The sequence below is a fragment of the Salmo salar genome, chromosome ssa13 (assembly GCF_905237065.1).
Source record: "Salmo salar chromosome ssa13, Ssal_v3.1, whole genome shotgun sequence".
In the NCBI taxonomy this organism is placed as follows: domain Eukaryota; kingdom Metazoa; phylum Chordata; class Actinopteri; order Salmoniformes; family Salmonidae; genus Salmo; species Salmo salar.
Genome location: NC_059454.1, coordinates 35,590,072 through 35,610,757, shown reverse-complemented (window position 1 = coordinate 35,610,757; position 20,686 = coordinate 35,590,072). Strand labels below are relative to the sequence as shown.

The window sequence follows — 20,686 nt, the reverse complement described above, 5'->3', positions numbered from 1 at the left end:
GCTAAATCCACTAATTTGAAGGTGTGTACTTTTGTATATATTGTGTATTTAAATAGCCAATTTAGAAACACACACACACACCATACTCTACAAGACTCAGAATCTCTATGCGTCTCATCAAGTCTCCTCACAGCGAACACACCCAGTAGGTAATATCTCACACAGAATGGTACCGTAGAGTAAAATACAGGTTTGTACTAGACTAGTGTCAACGGGGGTCTTCTGTTTCTCTCAGCACTGCAATGAGAAAAAAATGAAACAGATATTGATTTAACTCTCAGAAGCAGCATGATAGATCAATTTCCACACTTGTGTCTGGAGTGCAGTCTATCACCCGGGGCATAGGTGGAGAGGGGTGGTGTTAACCTACCCCTATCATTCATCATTGACCTCTCTCCCTCTCGCATAAAATAGCAATGGCCACCAAAAACTGGATCTCTATATAATGGCACTGTGTCTCTCTCTCATTCAAACACACATGCATGCAAGCATACGCACATACACCATCTGAAATACCCATTATATATACTGATTGTACAAAACATCAGGAATACCTGCTCTTTCCATGACATAGACTGACCAGGTGAATCCAGGTGAAAGCAATGATCCCTTATAGATGTCACATGTTAAATCCACTTCAATCAGTGTAGATGAAGGGGAGGTGACAGGTTAAAGAAGCATTTTTAAGCCTTGAGACAATTGAGACATGGATTGTGCATGTGTGCCATTCACATGGTGAATGGGCAAGACAAAATATTTTAGTGCCTTTGAACGGGGTATGGTAGTAGGTGCCAGTCGCACCGGTTTGAGTGAGTCAAGAACTGTAATGCTGCTGGGTTTTTCACGCTCAACAGTTTTACGTGTGTATCAAGAATGGTCCACCACCTACAGGACATCCAGCCAACTTGACACAACTTTGTGAAGCATTGGAGTCAACATGGGCTAGTATCCCTGTGGAATGCTTTCGACACCTTGTAGAGTCCATGCTCCGAGGAATTGAGGCTGTTCTGAAGGCAAAATGAGGTGCAACTCACTATTAGGGTTTTGTGACTTAGTGTATGTCTATGTTTATACACAAAAGTATTAGTGCCCAGCACTGCTTCCTCTATTTACATCACTGTTTCATCTGGGTCATAAGTAAATTATGTGTAATCCTAAATTATTTGGAGTAAATTAATGCTCTATTCTTTTCCAAATCGTTTGTAAGCTATTCTGCAGACAACAGTGACACCTGGCAGAATTTCTGAAGAACTTCATCAAGCACCTCACTTTTGAGTGAGAGACTTTTTAAGAAGATTGAACATTTTGATTAAATTCTATTTTCTACCAAAATCCTTGTCTATGTGTTTTCCCAGATTTAATTTCAGAACATCATGGCGATAGTTAGGCTACTCAAATCCATCATCACCTTCAGCAACTGAGCAGAATTTACGATCTCAAACACATATAGTAATGACAAAGTTTCACTTTCACGGCAAGGTTGCAGGTGTTCACATATATATAATTATGTATTTTTTTAAACCTTATAAATCCACATCAAGATAGGTATTTTTGGTAGGATTTCTAATTGTTACAGAGTTGCATGTACAGTAATGTAGGAACAAAATTGGGTGCTTATGTTTCCAGCGGGATGTGTTGGTGTTGCACCTTACATGCAAAAAGCGCTCAGGAAGACTGCCTTGAAATTTGACTAGTTTGCCTGTTTGTGCAATTTTATCCGAGAACTTTATACATTTAAACGTTATTTTCTGTAAGTAGTTTTCTATTTACTGCCACCCTTTGTATACTATTTGCGTAACGCTATATGAATGGCAAACGTTCAAGTATTGATGGTCCAGAAATTATCTTTTGAAAAAGTCGCATGAGCTAATGTTAGCTATAATTAGCAGAACGAGCCATCATGAATGTTAACTATCCTAACTAGCTAACTTACTTTCCACATTATTTTACTAGATACAACCAATTTGCAGTGTCTTTATGTAGTTGGCAAGTATGTGAGTTTACTGAAGGTTAACCCAGCCGGCAGATGGCGATATTGAGTCGTTTCATCTTACCGTCCAAAGGGACTGCATGCAGCCGGCTATACACTCATATCCCCTGTGGACCAGTTTGTAGATAAAACATTCTTCATTCAGGGTAAAAATGCGTCGATTTACTCCTTAAAAAGATTTTAATGGCGAAGGAGGAAAGAAATAGCTGGCTAGCTAGTTTTATGTTTTGGTCATTTATTCCAATAAATTTCCGAATTCCCAAAAAATGTTTATGAAGCTAGCTAGCTACGTTTTATAGGCTCCCCAATGAGTCAGCCACTTTGAACATCATATTCCCATTGGCCACCGCTAAAATCTGTCATTTATAATATATAATTTTTTTGCTTGCAAGCTAGCATTGTAATTTTTTCTCCCATGCCGAAAAATGCAGCGTTGATTACATTTGACACTTACTTCACGGCCACCGACATTTGACACGCCACTACTGTTTGCATTGAATTGTGGGTCATATCAACCCCACAAGTGATCAAAGTTGGTCCCTCAAGCTAAATCAAGGGCTGAGGGGGCAACGTTTGTGAATTGGACTGCCACTTAAGATGGCAACCAAATTGCATCTGGTTTCAACAGGGATTCCCCCGAGGGAAAGTAGCTAGTGCGAGGGTTGAGGGGGTTAAAATAACACGAAATAACAGGACTGTTTCATAAAGAAATTATGCACATAATGGATTGCCATTAATTATGCACATAATGGATTGCCATTAAATCCAGTTAAGGAGGAAATCGATGCCTTTGCAGCCTGAATGGAGAATGTTTTATGTACGAACCGGTCCATGGGGATACAAGTTTATAGCCGGCTGCATGCAGTCCCTTTGGACGGTAAGATCAAACGATTCAATATTGCCATCTACTGGCCTTTGGGCTATCTGAAGGTAAGAAGATGCACTGGGTAGCTAGTCAGGTAAACAATGGCTCAATGTTAGCTAGCTAGCTACATTGAACTATTACAAATTGTAAAGAAAATTATATTTGCTATAGTATGGGCACTTGTGTTTCTCTGCTAACATCAAGCCAATCAATGCTTTTTTACTGTACTTCAGAGGTTTCTGTCCCTAACGATTTTTATTGACCTCTGATCTATATTTCTGACTCATTGCTTTGCCAGGGTCCTGAGTGGAGTAGACATGGCTGACCAGGAAACTGGGCCCAATGGGCTGGGTAAGAGGGCTGCAGCAGGTGCTGCGGTTTTCAAAGTGCGTGAGGCTGCAATGGCTATTCTTCAAAACGAATCTACTGGTAACCTGAAAGTACAAAAACGGATTGCCCCATCGACTCCTTTAATTGTACCAGAACCTTCCCTGAAGCCGTACAAGCGGCCACCCACTCTGCTATTGCCACCTTCGTACAGCGCCAATCCAGTTGGAGGATTTACCTGTGAGGTGTGCGGCCAGAACTTCTTCTCTTTTCCTCAGATGGTGAGACACAAACAGTTCCACGACGAAGAAAGGCCCTTTCCCTGTGGTGTGTGTGGGAAACGTTTTCTGAGCCGCAGCCACTACACTGAGCACCAGCGTGTTCACACTGGGGAGCGCCCCTTTCCCTGCGACCAGTGTGAGCGCTCGTTCACCACACACCACAACCTGAAACGTCACCAAACCATCCATGCCAAAGAAGAGGCGTACCGCTGCCGGAAATGTGGCGTGCTCTTCTGCCAGCGTCACGAGTACCCCAGGGGCATACCCAGACCCGACCTCGAGACTCGACCTGGGTTTGAGTCCACGTCCACGATGCAGCCCACACCTCCCATTCAGGTCACACTCACACCCAAGCAGCTTAAGAAGCTTAAGAAGAAGCTTAATAAGAAGAGCCATGATCTCTCAACCAAACATGATCATTCTAAGAAGAAAAAAAGAGGAGAGTCAAACATCCAGGCCCAGCAGAGAAAGTTCATTATGTGCCTCAAGAGGAACTTTGGCCTGTGTTGTTAACTAAAGGAGAAAAATTGCAAAAAGTTGCTTATGACATTGAGGTTATTATATGATCCCACATGATGATAAAACAAATGGGATAATTAGTCCGATCATGATTTTAAAAAAAGAAGTTTGTTTTGTTTCATCTCCATCTGAAGTTATACCTTGAAACACTTGTTTTGCCTCGCATCATGATTTTGGTATTTATTCCTTCATGAGTTTGAGAAAATAACTTTCCACAATTGAGCATAATTTTGAAACATTCTGTCAAGCATTTCAAATGATTAACTGTCCTCTGAAATGTTATGGTTTTGCTTTTGAGATCTTGACATTTTTTTTGTATTAGAATAGAATATCTACATTTTTGAGTTATGATTGATTGTTGTTTTGATCCATTGCCATGTAATGGCTAGTGTCCATGCATTATTAAATGACATGCTATTAAACTAGTTAACTCCTCTGATGTGGCACGTCAAAATGTATTTCCATATCATATAATGTTCATCTGCTTTTTAGATTATGTTCATAAAGGCCTGTAGGGTTTCTCTCTGGGCCTTAACTATTGAGTTGTCCAGAAATTGCCTTCAATTTATGTACGCATAAATAATCATGATGCATTGTTGTTAATTACTAAATGTACCTGTCATAAGAACAAGTGAATCCCTATATCTGTAGTCTGTGTAATGTGGACAGTGTTGTTACATTTGGGTAACAAAGTCTATGTATGTCGAAATGATAGTCTCCAGCTGAATTCTGTATAACTACCTCAGGCTGATTGTAAATGTATTTTTTTAATTGATAATAGGATTACTTACACATGTATTGCCTTTGTCTTTATTATTGACACTTTCCAGGTATTTGTTTTTCATGTCACAAGAAACTCATTTTAAAGTGAATGTAAGCATGCATAGAAATATATTGATTCACTTGGCTTTAAGTATTGCAGCTAACATTGCAGCTAACATCAAAATACCTAACCTAACTGGTGTGATGAATACTGTAAAGTCCTTTTGTATCACTTATCTTCACTATTACAATATGTTAAAGTTAGAATCTGAAATGAAGTAGGTGCAGAAGGTAAACCTCAAAGTGGGTCAATTTCCGCAACAACTAAGAGCTTTGAAGGGCACGGCTCAACTTCTCCGCTGTTTGGTCCCATGGCTACCCCTGCCCATGCTGTGTGTGACTGAGAACGAAGTCTTGTATCTCGCACAATATCTGCGTGGCAACGTCATTTCGCTGAGTCTATTTTTAGAGGCACGCGTCTGCTCCATATATCATTCTTGTTTTACAACAAGAGGTAAACACTAAAATCTGCTTGTGTAAACATGACAATATAGGGCCCCATGTTGACTCTTATCTCTGATGTAAATATTGGTTAGACTGAATTTAGATTGTCGTTGTAGTTACCTTCAGAAACCGCAGATATTGTCATTCTAATCTGATATTCCCTGGTCTACCACCGCCACAGTAGAGTTATTACTTTACTCACTACTTTCATTTTTTGCTAATAAATTTTGATCTGTCTATAAACTATGTTCTGTAAGGATTGTCTGGGATAAAGCCCTGCCCCTTGAAAGCGTTTGAAAACTAAATTATATTGAGGGAGTTCTATTAATGAGTCGCAGTGCACCGGTCAATGGCCCTCGACGTGAACGGGCAAAAGCGGTGAGGGAGGGGCAACCGTTCAAATCTAACAGTAATTGCGTCTCATGGTCACGACGTCAACTAGGCGGAATGTTACATAGGTCAGAAACATACTTCTATTTTTCCATAAAATATGTTAGAATTTTCAAACTAGTTTTCATTGGGAAGGCAGATAAAGCGTTTATATCAAAAGTAACCACTTTTGCGTGTGAACCTACATCCTACTCATTACTCCACGTGCTTAATTAATCTTGCCTAGGTTTCGCTGTGGGTTTTCAACGGGCACCTCACCTGGCTCACGCCCGGGTGGTAGCCCGGTTCCAAAACGAATGCTAGCACTTTTCACCAGTGCAATTTCCACCGGGGTAACCGGGGCCAGATAATTGAATCCCGTCATTGGCAGGTACCGCACATTTTTCGGCGAATACATCCCATTGGTCGAATAATAACGGTAACATTATGTACCCTTTGTGATTGGGTAGAGACAAGAGTCAGCCACCTCTGTGAACAATTGCAGTTGATTTGTTAGCCGTCTGTATCGGAGCAATTGACTACAATCATTGGCTGATTCCTCCAAAACGACGCAGTTGATTGGTTAATCCGTTCGTAGAGTATCACTGGCTGCATGCATGGCTGAAGCGACTGCTGCTGATGCTGTGACCTGGAGTTTGGTGTCAGCATCAGGACCGACAGTGCGTGAAGTACATTATAGTGTCAAGTGGCTACAGAGAGAATAAACGGACGCGTAGACCCATTTTACAGAACAGCTAGTTGTAGTGTTGGTTTGAAGGTAAGACCCATTATTTTCCTCAAAACAATTAAAGCAAGTGAAGTGTGGAATAATGAGTCTCGTTGAACCAGTGGCTGTCGGCCGCTGGCGAAGTAGAGCGTGGGGGTCGGCTGGCTATCCCGCCACTAGCTATTTTATTATCTGATCATGTCTGATGATTGATGGGGAAAGCATGGTCAGCGAATTAATTTAATAGCAAATAGATAATGTTTTCAACTAAGCACAATAGTGGAAGACTATAGTTACGACCTTTGCAAATACCAAGCGTTGTGTGAAAACTGCACTGCGGATCAGGACGAAGCAGGATTTGTAATGCACTGCTAGCCTTGCTAGCTAGCTACATGTGAGTTGGTCCTTGTAAACTAGCATTCAAATAGTTTTTTTTTTTAATTTCGAAATTACATAAACATGTCAGTTTGTAATAGATTATTTGGGCGAATGTATGAATTAGCCAACATTGATTTAGCAGATTGCCTGGTACTCACTCCATGATGCACACAGCTGCACCAGTGCCACTCACTGTCCTATCACTCAATACACCACCTTTTATACTTTTAATTGGAACCAGTCTACTTGCTCCTATAATGGAATAAAACTGCTTATCCTTATCAAGGTCTGGTAATGCCTCATTAAGCCCCTGCAGCAGGGTGCACAGATGTGTCAATCGTGATGCATGATGTATCACTGCCATTGTCGGCATGCACAAAGAAAGAAGAGTGGTGGTCACGTCTGTTATTTCCATTGAAACTTATACATTTTAATGTGTAATGTTGCCTATTAGAACATACTTCCTCGTTATTATTTCCCCACTGTCTTGCTAAGGTCCTGTGCATGGCGTGATGGGGTCCTTCAGCCGACAGGAGTTCTTCCATGAGCTTGCGGAGGGCTGTCTTCTGCCCACCGCTCAGCAGGGCCTGGAGCAGGTCTGGCAGCTTCTGGTCATCTGCCTTCTATGCCGACTTCTCTGGATTCTGGGTGAGATTTTGCATTCCTTTGCGTGAAATGTGACTTTTGGAATATAACAGAGCTCCTGGTAACGACAGAACATGATGAGTCATAGGAGAGTGATTTTGATTATGACATTTGAGAAATGATATAGAACTGAATAATTACATGCATGTTCTACTAATGTCTACAACTACATGTTCTCATTCTCTTCTGTGTGTGCTGTTGTTTTTGTTGTCTTGTTCCCCTGGCCAGGCCTCCCCTCTTATGTGAAACACCTGAGCACCGTGGCAGGAGGGTTCTACACCCTGAACCTGTTCTTTGAGCTCCACATGGTGTGGGTGGTGCTGCTCAGTCTACTATGCTACCTCATCCTCTTCCTCTGTCGGCACTCCAGTAACCGGGCCACCTTCCTCTCCATCACCATCCTCATCTACCTGCTCATGGGGTAGGTAGATCTGTTACCAGGTAACATCAGATGCCTGTTTGAGTAAAGAGAATGGATGATAAACAGCCAGTGATCAAATCCCTCAAAGTGCGTTGAAAATGGTTGTCTAATCAGTCTACTCTCCCCTTTTCCTTCCAGAGAGCTGCATATGATGGACACCACCACCTGGCACAAAATGAGAGGTTGGTACTTACTCTCAGCGTGAATATACACTACAAACCAGGAGTTGGAACCGGTTTATATTTTTTCAAGGAACAGAATCAGAACCAGGAACGAAAGTGATCTATACTGTTCCGGCACAGAACCTTTATTTTAAAAGCATTGGAACAAGTTAATAACGCTCTTTTACATTCCAGGAATTTTTTCCCAGTCCCACAAAAGAAAACGCAACAAGGCACCTATGCAAAGCCCCCCTCTGCCAATCCGAAAATTCTTCCAGTGTGCCTGCCAGCTGAAACTCTTTGCCAGTGTGTGAAGGCTAACTGCTCCTCCAAAGCATAGCTGTAGACTACAGATGTTACCAGCAAAATTCAGGAGGAGAGAGATTTTTAATTAGAGAAGATTTTAACTTTTTCCAGTGCTAGTTAGGAATACTATAGTTATCACATTGGCTTTATTAACTGCAAAAAGGTAAGACGTGTTTTAAAATCTGCTGCCGCTTTGCACATACATGTTTGTTAGCTAGCTAGCTAGCTTCTCTTGTCCAACATTAGGCCAACTCTGAAGTTCAAAGACATTCAAAGTTCCTCCATAGAAGTCACTCCTCCGTAGGTATAATTCTGTGGGCCTAATTCAGATAATGCATGTCATCACAAATGCCCAGCGCTTCAAGCCAAGCTTCCTCCTCCACCCTCTCTCGCTCTTTCCCCACCCGCAAAATGTAAGTTGCATTTTGCACCCTAAACTTGTCTTTCCGTCACGCATATAAAACAAATCACTGAGCTATAGCTTGCTCGCATGATTGGTGAAGTAATTTAATGTCGAGCTAAATGAAAAAAAGAAGAGATTTCATAGGTTTAAAAAGTTACAGAAAGGAACGATATAAACCGTTACATTTTTTGGTTCGAACCGGTTCAGATCTTTATTTTGCTGGTCGGAACAAGAGAAAAAAAATGATCCTGTTCAGAACGAAACGATATAAAAAATATTTTGGTTCCAACCCCTGCTACAAACAATGTTTTCACCGTATTAATGAACACATTTACAGTTGAAGTCGGAAGTTTACATGCACCTTAGCCAAATACATTTAAACTCAGGTTTTCACAATTCCTGACATTTAATCCTAGTAAAAAATTCCCTGTCTTAGGTCAGTTAGGATCACCACTTTATTTTAAGAATGTGAAATGTCAGAATAATAGTAGAGAGAATTATTTATTTCAGCTTTTATTTCTTTCATCACATTCCCAGTGGGTCAGAAGTTTACATACACTCAATTAGTATTTGGTAGCATTGCCTTTAAATTGTTTAACTTGGGTCAAACGTTTTAGGTAGTCTTCCACAAGCTTCCCACAATAAGTTGGGTGAATTTTGTCCCATTCCTCCTGACAAAGCTGGTGTAACTGAGTCAGGTTTGTAGGCCTCCTTGCTCACACACGCTTTTTCAGTTCTGCCCACAAATGTTCTATGGGATTGAGGTCAGGGCTTTGTGATCGCCACTCCCAATACCTTGACTTTGTTGTCTTTAAGCCATTTTGCCACAACTTTGGAAGTATGCTTGGGGTCATTGTCCATTTGGAAGACCCATTTGTGACCAAGCTTTAACTTCCTGACTGATGTCTTGAGATGTTACTTCAATATATCCACATACTTTTCCCTCCTCATGAACTATTTTGTGAAGTGCACCAGTCCCTCTTGCAGCAAAGCACCCCCACAACATGATGCTGCCACCACCATGCTTCACAGTTGGGATGGTGTTCTTCAGCTTGCAAACCTCTCTGTCACGTTCTGACCAGTAAAGGGGTTATTTGTTATTGTAGTTTGATCAGGACGTGGCAGGGGGTGTTTGTTTTATGTGGTTCGGGGTTTGTTGGGCTATGTGTTTATGTAGAGGGGTGTTTGTTTAGAGTGTTCCGGGGTTTTGGTTAATGTTCTATGTTAGTATATTTCTATGTTCTAGTCTTTCTATTTCTATGTTTAGTTGATGGGGTTGACCTTCAATTGGAAGCAGCTGCTCTTCATTGCTTCTAATTGAAGGTCTTATTTAAGAGGGGTGTTTTTGTCATGGGATTTGTGGGTAGTTGTCTCCTTGTTTAGTGTCTGAGCACATGACAGGACTGTTAGTGGCGTTCGTTGTGTTTGTATACGTGTTTTGTTTGTTTTTCCTTCTTTTTACCAATTAAAGAAGATGAGTATACACGTTCCCGCTGCACCTTGGTCCAATCATTACGACACCCGTTACACTCCCCCTTTTTCCTCCAAACATAACGATGGTCATTATGGCCAAACAGTTCTATTTTTGTTTCATCAGACCAGAGGATCATTTCTCCAAAAAGTACAATCTTTGTCCCCATGTGCAGTTGCAAACCGTAGTCTGGCTTTTTATGGTGGTTTTGGAGCAGTGGCTTCTTCCTTGCTGAGCGGCCTTTCAGGTTATGTCGATATAGGACTCATTTTACTGTGGCTATAGATACCTTTGTACCCGTTTCCTCCAGCATCTTCACAAGCTCCTTTGCTGTTGTTCTGGGATTGATTTGCACTTTTCGCACCAAGGTACGTTCATCTCTAGGAGACAGAACGCGTCTCCTTCCTGAGCGGTATGACGGCTGTGTGGTCCCATGTTTATACTTGCGTACTATGGTTTGTACAGATGAACGTGGTACCTTCAGGCATTTGGAAATTGCTCTGAAGGATGAACCAGACTTGTGGAGGTCTACAATTTTTTTCTGAGGTCTTAGCTGATTTCTTTTGATTTTCCCATGATGTCAAGCAAAGAGGCACTGAGTTTGAAGGTAGGCCTTGAAATACATCCACAGGTATACCTCCAATTGACTCAAATGATGTCAATTAGTCTCAGAAGCTTCTAAAGCCATATAATTTTCTGGAATTTTCCAAGCTGTTTAAAGGCACAGTCAACTTAGTGTATGTAAACCTCTGACCCACTGGAATTGTGATACAGTGAGTTATAAATGAAATAACCTGTCAATTGTTAGAAAAATTACTTGTGTCATGCACAAAGTAGAGTTGCCAAAACTATAGTTTACCAAGAAATTTGTGGAGTGGTTGAAAAACGGGTTTTAAGGACTCAAACCTAAGTGTATGTAAACTTCCGACTTCAACTGTAATTAATATTTGAAGACTCATGCGGTATGTATCTGCAGGTTCCCAGATGGTGGTAGCTATGAAGGCCATTTCTCTGGCCTTTGACCTGGACCGAGGTGTGGTGACCAACGTGCCCTCTCCTGTGGAGTTCATGGGCTACATCTACTTCGTGGGAACTGTCATTTTCGGACCCTGGATCAGCTTCAACAGCTACAGAGAGGCTATAGAGGGCCGCAAGCTGGTGAGTTCAACACTAAGCCTTGTCTTGGCATAGAGATAAGGGTAGCCTGGTTAAACCAGACTAAACGCTGCACTCACTAGTCTGGTTTAACCATGCTAGGATGGGGGGGGGCATAGGTGGAGGGAATAGAGAGAGAAAGATGGTATATAGATGTACTCTTCTTCCTCAGAGCTTCTCCTGGATATGGAAAGTGTGTGTCAGCTGGGTGAAGAGCCAGCTGTGTCTGGTCATCTCTAACTGTGTTGCTCCCTACCTCTTCCCTTACTTCATCCCTATCTATGGGGACAAGCTGCTACGCAAGTAAGTGGATTAGCTAACCTCTTAGTGCTGTTGTTATGATTTACTGTAGGTCAGAAAAAGCATCCACAGACATTGATGTTTGTGATCGTGCAATATAGGGGAGGGTGGGCTAAGATGAGCCGTCTTAGTAATATAGCAGACTATCCAGAGGGACTTACAGCTAGAGCATTCATCTTAAGATAACTAGGTGGGACAACCACATATCACAGGCATGGAAAGTACATTTTTCCTCAATAATGTAGCTATCAGTAGAGTCAGAGCTAGAAGGGGGGGACTCTGCTGTCCTAGCTTCAGGGGGAAGCTGGTTCCACCATTGCGGTGCCAGGACAGAGAAGAGCTTGGACTGGGCTGTGCGGGAGAGGGCCTAGAACCGAGCCCTGGGTGACACCAGTAGTGAGAGTATGTGGTGCAGACACAGATCCTCTCCACGTCACCTGGTAGAGCGGCCTGCCAGGTAGGATGCAATCCAAGAGTGTGCATAGCCTGAGACGCCCAGCCCTGAGAGGGTGGACAGGAGGATCTGATGGTTCACAGTGTCAAAGGGGACAGGCTGCTACGCAAGTGAGTGGATTAGCTAACCTCTTAGTGCTGTTGTAATGATTTACTGTAGGTCAGAAAAGGCATCCACAGACATTGATGTTTGTGATCGTCCAAAAAAAGTGCAATATAGGGGTGGGTGGGCTAAGTTGAGCCATTTTAGTAATTTAGCTAGTAGGATGAGAACAGAGGAGAGAGAGTCAGCTTTGGCAGTGCGGAGAGCCTCCGTGACACAGAGAAGAGCAGTCTGGGTTGAGTGGCCCGTCTTGAAGCCTGACTGGTTAGGGTCAAGAAGATTGTTCTGAGAGAGATAGCAAGAAAGTTAATCAGAGACAAAATGCTCAAGTGTTTTGGAAATAAAAGAAAGGGATACAGGTCTATAGTTTTTGATGTCAGATATGTTGAGTGTTGGTTTCTTGAGGTGTTGAGCAACTCAGGCCATTTTGAAGTCAGAGGGGACGTAGCCAGTGGTCAGGGATGAGTTTATGAGGGAAGTGAGGAATGGGAGAAGATCTCCAGAGATGGTCTGGAGAAGGGAGGAGGGGATGGGGTCGAGCAGGCAGGTTGTCGGGCAGCCAGAGTTCAGAGAGGGGAGAAAGAGGTCAAGGCGAAGGGTAGTTCTGTGTGAGTGAGACCAGTGGACTCAATAGGCTGAGTGAATGATTAGCAGATGTTGTCAACCATTTTTTTTAAATGATTGACAAAGTCGTCCGCGGGGAGGGGTGGAGGATTAAGAAGGGAGGAGAAGGTGGAAAAGAGTATCCTAGTGTTAGAGGCAGAAGCTTGAAATTTAGAGTGGTAGAAAGTGACTTTAGCAGCAGATAATGGGGAAGAGAAGGTGGAGAGGAGGGAGTGAGAGGATGATAGGTCCTCTGGAAGTTTAGTTCTCCTCCATTTTCGCTCAGCTGCCCACAGCCCTGTTCTGTAAACTCGCAATGAGTCACTCAGTCACAGAGCAGGAGGGGAAGGCTGAGCCGGGCCGGGAGGGAAGGGGACAGTGTGAGTCATAGGACGAGGAAAGTGTGGAGAGTAGGGTCGAAGAGGCAGAATCAGGAGACAGACAGGAGAAGGATTTAGCAGAAGGGAGAGATGATAGGATAGAAGAGAGAGTAATGGGAGAGAGAGAGAGAAGATTGCAACGGCGCATGACCATCTGGGTAGGGGCTGAGTGGCTAGGGTTGGAGGAAAGGGAGACCATCTGGGTAGGGGCTGAGTGGTTAGGGTTGGAGGAAAGGGAGACCATCTGGGTAGGGGCTGAGTGGTTAGGGTTGGAGGAAAGGGAGACCATCTGGGTAGGGGCTGAGTGGTTAGGGTTGGAGGAAAGGGAGACAGAAAAGGAAACATAGTAGTGATCAGAGACCTGGAGGGGGGTTACAGTGAGATTAGTAGGAGAACAGAGACCTGGGTAGGGGGTTACAGTGAGATTAGGGTAGGAGAACAGAGACCTGGGAGGGGTGGAGTGAGTTAGGGTAGGAGAACAGAGACCTGGAGGGGGGTTGCAGTGAGATTAGTAGGAGAACAGAGACCTGGAGGGGAGAGGAGAACAGAGACCTGGAGGGGGTTACAGTGAGATTAGTAGGAGAACAGAGACCTGGAGGGGGTTACAGTGAGATTAGTAGGAGAACAGAGACCTGGAGGGGGGTTGCAGTGAGATTAGTAGGAGAACAGAGACCTGGAGGGGGGTTACAGTGAGATTAGTAGGAGAACAGAGACCTGGAGGGGGGTTACAGTGAGATTAGTAGGAGAACAGAGACCTGGAGGGGGGGTTGCAGTGAGATTAGTAGGAGAACAGAGACCTGGAGGGGGGTTGCAGTGAGATTAGTAGGAGAACAGAGACCTGGAGGGGGGTTACAGTGAGATTAGTAGGAGAACAGAGACCTGGAGGGGGTTACAGTGAGATTAGTAGGAGAACAGACCTGGAGGGGGGTTACAGTGAGATTAGTAGGAGAACAGAGACCTGGAGGGGGGTTGCAGTGAGATTAGTAGGAGAACAGCCTCTAGTAAAGATGAGGTCAAGCGTTTTGCCTGCCTTGTGAGTTGGAACGGGATTGGGAAAGGGTGAGGGGAAAGAGAGAGTTGGAAAGAAATGAATCGAAGGCACACGTCAGGAGGTTGAAGTTGCCAAGTACGAAGAGTAGTGAGCCATCGTCAGGAAATCAGCTTATCAAGGTGTCAAGCTCACTGAGAAACTCCAAGGGCATAGATGTATAGATATAGATGCATAGATAGATAGGGTGATAGATGACAACAATGTTAAGCTTGAGTGGACAATTGACAGTGACAGCATGGAATTCAAATGAGGAGATGGACAGGTGAGGGATGGAGTAAAGAGAAAATCTCCACTTCGGAGAAATGAGTAGTCCTGTGCCACCACCACGACCACCAGATGCTCTCGGTTTATGACAGAACTGTCAGATGAAGAAAGAGCAGCAGTGTTCTCTGGGGTGATCCATGTCTCCGTCAGGGACTTAAAGGCAGCATGGGCTGAGATGAACTCAGCGTACTTCACAGCCAACGCTGCCAGAGACCCAGAATTCCTCATGGGTTGTGTACGCAGGGTACACTACATTAGAAATGTTGCAGCCAAGGGGTGGGGAGAGTCTGTAATGCCTACAGGGAGAGGTGCGAACAGGTATAGAAAACACACACAGTTGACAAAGCTACAAAATAGCTAAAATGTGATCATCTGTAAATAACTAGGTAAGATACTCCGGTGAGAGAGTGGTGTGGAGCCTTCCCCTCGTTCTTTTCTTAAATAACTCCACAGAACAACTCGGCAAAACAGTCTTTGTTTCAGGGATGGTCTTAATTTTGTGACAAAACCGCCGCTTACAGCTGCCGCTGAGAAACCAGGGTATTTTATTAGGATCCCCTTAGCTGTTGCAAAAGCAGCAGCTACTCTTCCTGGGATCCACACAAAACATTAAATAATACAGAACCTTAATAGACAATAACAGCTCGAGGACAGAAGTACATCCATTTAAAAAAGGGAGACTGAATAACTAACAATAATTGATAATTGGCTAGCAGAGGTGGAGAGCACGCCTCCCTGTACTGATTGCTGATTGCCTAGGAGAGGTGAAACCACTCCCTCTCCAATACAGCCACTGATTACCAAAACAAGTCACAAATTGCCCTGCCCCTTGATCCTGGTTGATGTGTCAACAACTATCTGCAAATGATGAGCAGTCAGCAGTTCACACACCAAGTAAGGTACTGGGAAAACAGGCAGAACTTAAAGTAGATGGCCCTAGCTAACAAAAAGACAGTACTAGACCAAAACAGACAAAGACAAAAAAGATATATACTTATCACTCCTGGCGATATCAGGAGTCCTCTAGCTATAGAATGAAGTGTATACCTGGAAATAATCAGAATACATGTCAACATTACAGTTTTGAAGCATAGCTTGTCCAAAAAAAGTGTTCTCTTGGCACAACTTATCCGGGCTATGGGGTAAGTTAAGCCACCTACACATTTCTGTACTGAATTAAATATTACCACTACCTTTTTAAACCATGTCTATCTTTATTTCCCAAACACAATTCAACACCATCACAATCACTTATTTTGTATTTCAACATTTTAAGCATATTTTAATAATAATAATACATGGGGTATGTAGTGCTTTTCAAGGACCCAAAGTCGCTTTACAGTTATAAAAATGAAAATAAAGAGTCAAAACCTAACATCAATGAAAAACATAATTTAAGAGAGGGGAGCACTCAAAGAAGGGAAAGAGTGTATCAGTGTATAGGGAGGGTTGGGATTTGGATACTCCGTTTTAGGGTAAGGGTTTGGGTTAGGTGCTGCTCAGTATGTGTTTGTTAGGCATAACACCTAACAAATACTTTGTACTTTTTTAAAGCACTTTTATCATAGGTCAAGCCCTGTTGTTACCTCTATAATGCCTTGCATTATGCCTGGGAAGAAAACACTTCCATTTTCTCAACCTACCCCAAGGCAAACTTTTTGACTATATTATCCCACACAGCTACAAGGATGCACTTTCATGCTAGGTTTAGGAACTGATATTGAAGCTTATTGAGACCCCAACTGATGTATAGAATAATCTTAAAAATATCTACTTTGGTTTAGATACAAACATCATAAAACCTCTTAACACAAATTAATTTGACTTGGTGAAAATCCGTTTTTTGGATCTGACTTGCTTACCACTTTTTCCATGTGGTTTCTTCCTTTACAGACTCCATGAAATGATGACATCTTCCTAAATATTTAGTCAAATTATTTATTTTGTGTATGGTTTCCTAGAAACAAGGGTGGCTCAATTTACCCCTTTGGCTCAACTAACCTTACTCTCCCCTAAATGTTTTTGTAGGAAACTATTTGAGTGATGTAACGGGGCGGCAGCGTAGCCTAGTGGTTAGAGCGTTGGACTAGTAACCGAAAGGTTGCAAGTTCGCATCCCCGAACTGACAAAGTACAAATCTGTTGTTCTGCCCCTGAACAAGGCAGTTAACCCACTGTTCCTAGGCTGTCATTGAAAGTAAGAATTTGTTCTTAACTGACTTTCCTAGTTAAATTAATTAAAAATGTATCTCAGTAGTGTAATGAGCCCATTCTTATTTGTTTCTTTCTCTCCCTTTCAATAAATTGTCTTGTCTTGGGCTTTATCCCAAGCAAAACAAAACGGAAGATCAGGTAATTATTTATCTGATATTATGACGATAGAAAATCCCCCACCTGTCTCTGTAATTAATGTTGCATGTCCATTTCTAACTCATCAGCTGTGCCACCTCCCTGTCACCTGCCACCTGTCACCTGTCACCTGCCACCTGCCCCGTCTGTACACCAATCATTCCCCCTACCTTGTCTGTCTCTGCCCTGCCCACTCATGCCATGAGACTTAAAAATGTGAGTCTGTATCAGTTAAATGTATTAAATAAAATGAAATGGTGATAAATGATTACAATTTTCCTTCAATTGTTTGCTGCACAGAGGTTCTGTGGCAAGGTACTGTATGTTTTTGCAATTTATATTAAAATAGAAAAGTTGTATTGTTGTTAAGTGTGATTTGAGGCTTTAATTGTGCAAAATGTCTTCTAATCTAACCTTCTTTCATTGACCTTTAGCTGGCTCCTAGCCTACGAGAATGCACTCTCCTTCCACTTCAGCAACTACTTTGTGGGTTACCTGAGTGAGACCAGCACCACTCTGGCTGGAGCAGGCTTTACGGAAGAAAAAGACAACCTCAAATGGTCAGTGCATTGAAGCATCATGGTGACTAGGCTTGGCACAGACTTGCCATAAATTAAATAGTTTGTTTGCCCCCCCCCCCCCAGTTCTCTTTCCCCCCCAAACAGCCCAACTGAAATGCCTGTGTTTTCTTCTCCAGGGATATGACTGTTGCTTGGCCCCTTCATGTGGAGTTTCCCAGGTCTATGGTGGAGGTGGCCACCTCGTGGAATCTACCCATGTCCCGATGGCTCAATACCTGTAAGCTTTCTGTGAAATTGAACATATTTACAGCATTGTGAGCTTACATACAACAAATAATACAATGTTTTTGTTCCTCCTGTTTTCACAGTTGTCCTCCTACAATGACATTTAAAGCAGTAAACATCCCAACTCAATTGCTCTTTTTGAACTGGAATACAAACTTGATCCCCTGAAAACTGTTTCTGTCTGATCACCCAGATGTTTTTACCAGTGCTCGCAACCTTGGAACCTTTCCAGCCATCCTAGTGACATACACTACCAGTGCACTTCTACATGTGAGTATGCACAAGCAGGTGTGGGTGTGAGTATGAGTGTGTAAGAGATCTTTTCTTACCGTTGTCTCCTTTGGCCTTTAGGGTCTGAGCTTCCACCTGGGTGCAGTACTACTATCTCTCGCGTTCATCACATATATTGAGCACGGTAAGTCTGTAAAAGAAGTGGCTTGCTATAAAAAAAAAAGGTTCCATTTTTATTTCCGTTCCACGTTACCTTTCAGGGATAACATTATTTACATCTGGAGAATAACTTTAGGTGACATACAGAGTTTGTTTATTACTAAATGAAACAATCAACTTGGCTGTGGCACAATGCACAGCAAATGCTGAGTAGGCGTGAAAGGATAAATCATTGTGACTTCTATTTGATCTGCCAGAGACTCATTTTGTTGCATACCCTCTGTTCCAGTTTTGCGGAAGAGACTGGCAGACATTTTAAACGCGTGTATTCTGTCAAAGAAATGTCAGCCAAACTGCACTCACAAGAACAAAAAGGTATGGTTTATTAAGAAATAAAAAGTGATATTTATGCATAATGATATTTTCTTGTGTAAAGTCAAAAGATCTTTCAGTGATGGTCACATGCAAATCGACCATACAACATTTCACAATAACTCTTATATTAAACCGATGCCAAAAAATCCTCAATAAGAATGTTTTCATTACAGCATGATCTTTCTTCTTCTTCTCCCATCCACACAGGCCCTGTGGGTGTACATTATTAATGTAGCCTTCAGTGCCCTGGCAGTCTTCCACCTGGCATACCTGGGCTCTCTGTTCAACTCCAGTGTGGACTACATGGATGATGATGATGATGAGGTAACTATTTACTGAATGGTTTTCAGCTATAAGATGGCCAAACTCTCATACATTACTCTGATTATGCAATGTCACGTAGCATCGTCAGATCTTTTAGAACAAAGCGTTATGGTTGATTTGGGTATTTCAAACCCATGTCTGTTTTCTCTACAGAGTGGCGTGGCCAACCACACCATTCAGAAGTGGTCGGAGCTGAGCTGGGCAAGCCACTGGGTGACGTTTGGCTGCTGGGTGCTCTACCGCATCATCCTCTAAATGTGTGAGGGAGAGGGAGCGAGAGAGCGCTGGGGACAGAGAGACATATAGAGAAGGGAAGCAATAACAAGAGGGAATTAATGTGAGCCTGTTGAGGAAAGACCGGCTCTCTACTCCTGCACTGTGAAGTTGTATTGGACTGAAGAGTACACACAACCACCCTATGGGCAGTATATTAACTATTTTCTCAATACCAACATACAGTGCTCAGGACACCGCCTAAGAGACTAGGTAATCTACTTACTGTAACCTGCTGGTGACAAACTATTTTTGATACTCTTGAAATAATGCCCCACTCTTCCTTAATCACATAGTTTTTAATCACATGGTTTTGTTTGAGCTGCTGCATTTGTTTACCCCTTGTGGCGAGACAGACCAACAGCAGATATGGATGAGACATCTCACTGCGATTCTCAATCAATACCCATCCTGTTAGCATGACAGTGGTCAATCATTCACTCTCTTTGATGAACAACTAAGAACCCGTTCTCTAGTTTTCAGAAGTGATTCCGTAATACGCCGTTAAAGTAATATTTTCCTTTTCCTCCATATTCGAAAGCTACATTTTGTTATTACACCCTACTTAGTTGTTACATTTGTAGAGCATGTAAAACCCGTTTTTATGACCACACAAACCAGCATTATAAGAGCATATTTCCTTTGTGGATTTTAATAGAAAATTATGTTTATTTTTTATTTATAGAAATAAGTGTACATTGGTGTTTGTGCATTTTATACTATGTTTTTCATCCTAGTGTAATTTGAGACATTTTTTCAATTTTCCTGTTAATAACTATGTAACTGATATATCTACCAAATTATTGTAGTTCAGTCAAAAATACACAAGTATTTAATTGGTCAGTAAGGGTTTTTCATGTTGCTTTAAAGCCGATTATGAAAATGCATAACTTAAGATGAAGTTGCATCTGTAACCAAAGCCTTTGGTCATTTTCAACATGCTGTTCTTTTTAACATGCTTTTAAGGAAATGAATAATTCATGATGGAATACTTACTGCTCCTGAACACACTGGACATTGAAACCTACTGCTCATTTGGTTCATGTGATGAGGGCCAGTCCAGAAACAACCCTTAAGGACTTTTGTTTCCATTTGGTTTCTGTTACACAACTGTGACTGGGAAACTTACACGAACATATATAACATATGTCATTTACTAGGCTTTCCCTTAGAATACAAGGTTCATGCAATGCACATGTGCAGTCTTAGCAAACCACCTTTCACCACTGTCCTTTTGTCAAACTTTTACCTATATGTGTGTTGCTACTGAGAGAGAGAGGTCTGTGATATTTAATACATTTTCTATCAAACGGTAATCACTGTCTATCGTCAAATCCAATCAAATGTTATTAGTCACATGCGCCGAATGCACAGGTGGTACCTTACAGTGAAATGCTTACTTACGAGCCCCTAACCAACAATGCAGTTTAAAATGTTTTTATAAATTAAGAGTAAGATTAAGAAATAAAAGTAACAAGTAATTAAAGAGCAGCAATAGAATAACAATAGCGAGACTATATACAGTGAATCGTTGGTTCATGTGAATAACTATTCACTGTTAAAGGAAGCTAACTGAAACAATAACAAAGTGGTCACCCCGCCTCTGTTTCGGTAAAAAGCTGACGGTTGGACCTGGAGAAATGTAACCACTCTCAAATTAATAGAAAGAGCTATGGATGCAAGAACTGACTATCCATGATATCAAAATTACATTTTTAAACCATGTTTTGAG

At 42.1% G+C, this 20,686-nt stretch overlaps 2 protein-coding genes across 4 annotated transcripts; both read left to right on the top strand.

The window, feature by feature from the left end:
* Positions 1 to 1,629: 1,629 nt before the first annotated feature.
* Positions 1,630 to 4,778, top strand: LOC106567239 (zinc finger protein 43). 3 transcript variants are annotated; one of them, XM_014136292.2, is made up of 2 exons: positions 1,630 to 1,750; positions 3,154 to 4,778. In XM_014136292.2, exon 2 carries the CDS (start codon positions 3,173 to 3,175, stop codon positions 3,974 to 3,976), a length of 804 nt encoding a protein of 267 aa, XP_013991767.2. In that variant the 5' UTR covers positions 1,630 to 1,750; positions 3,154 to 3,172; the 3' UTR covers positions 3,977 to 4,778. The 3 variants fall into 3 exon arrangements, with proteins under 3 accessions (XP_013991767.2, XP_013991769.2, XP_013991768.2); XM_014136294.2 differs by lacking the exon at positions 1,630 to 1,750 and adding an exon at positions 1,764 to 2,867; XM_014136293.2 differs by lacking the exon at positions 1,630 to 1,750 and adding an exon at positions 1,764 to 2,920.
* A 1,371-nt stretch (positions 4,779 to 6,149) lies between these two features.
* On the top strand, positions 6,150 to 20,270 carry LOC106567241 (protein-serine O-palmitoleoyltransferase porcupine). Its single transcript, XM_014136295.2, has 15 exons — positions 6,150 to 6,395; positions 7,218 to 7,370; positions 7,596 to 7,788; positions 7,927 to 7,970; positions 11,106 to 11,287; positions 11,457 to 11,587; positions 16,769 to 16,789; positions 17,087 to 17,101; positions 17,221 to 17,346; positions 17,484 to 17,584; positions 17,786 to 17,862; positions 17,944 to 18,007; positions 18,272 to 18,357; positions 18,565 to 18,681; positions 18,835 to 20,270. The coding sequence occupies exons 2-15, from the start codon at positions 7,235 to 7,237 to the stop codon at positions 18,934 to 18,936; spliced, it is 1,395 nt and encodes a 464-aa protein (XP_013991770.1). The 5' UTR covers positions 6,150 to 6,395; positions 7,218 to 7,234; the 3' UTR covers positions 18,937 to 20,270.
* Positions 20,271 to 20,686: the final 416 nt, after the last annotated feature.

Coding starts and splice junctions, on each gene's coding strand:
- LOC106567239 (XM_014136292.2), top strand. CDS start 3,173: ATGGCTGACCAGGAAACTGGGCCCAATGGGCTGGGTAAGAGGGCTGCA.
- LOC106567241 (XM_014136295.2), top strand. CDS start 7,235: ATGGGGTCCTTCAGCCGACAGGAGTTCTTCCATGAGCTTGCGGAGGGC. Junction 17,585..17,785: donor GTCCCGATGGCTCAATACCT/GTAAGCTTTCTG, acceptor CTGATCACCCAG/ATGTTTTTACCAGTGCTCGC. Junction 17,863..17,943: donor CTACCAGTGCACTTCTACAT/GTGAGTATGCAC, acceptor TTTGGCCTTTAG/GGTCTGAGCTTCCACCTGGG.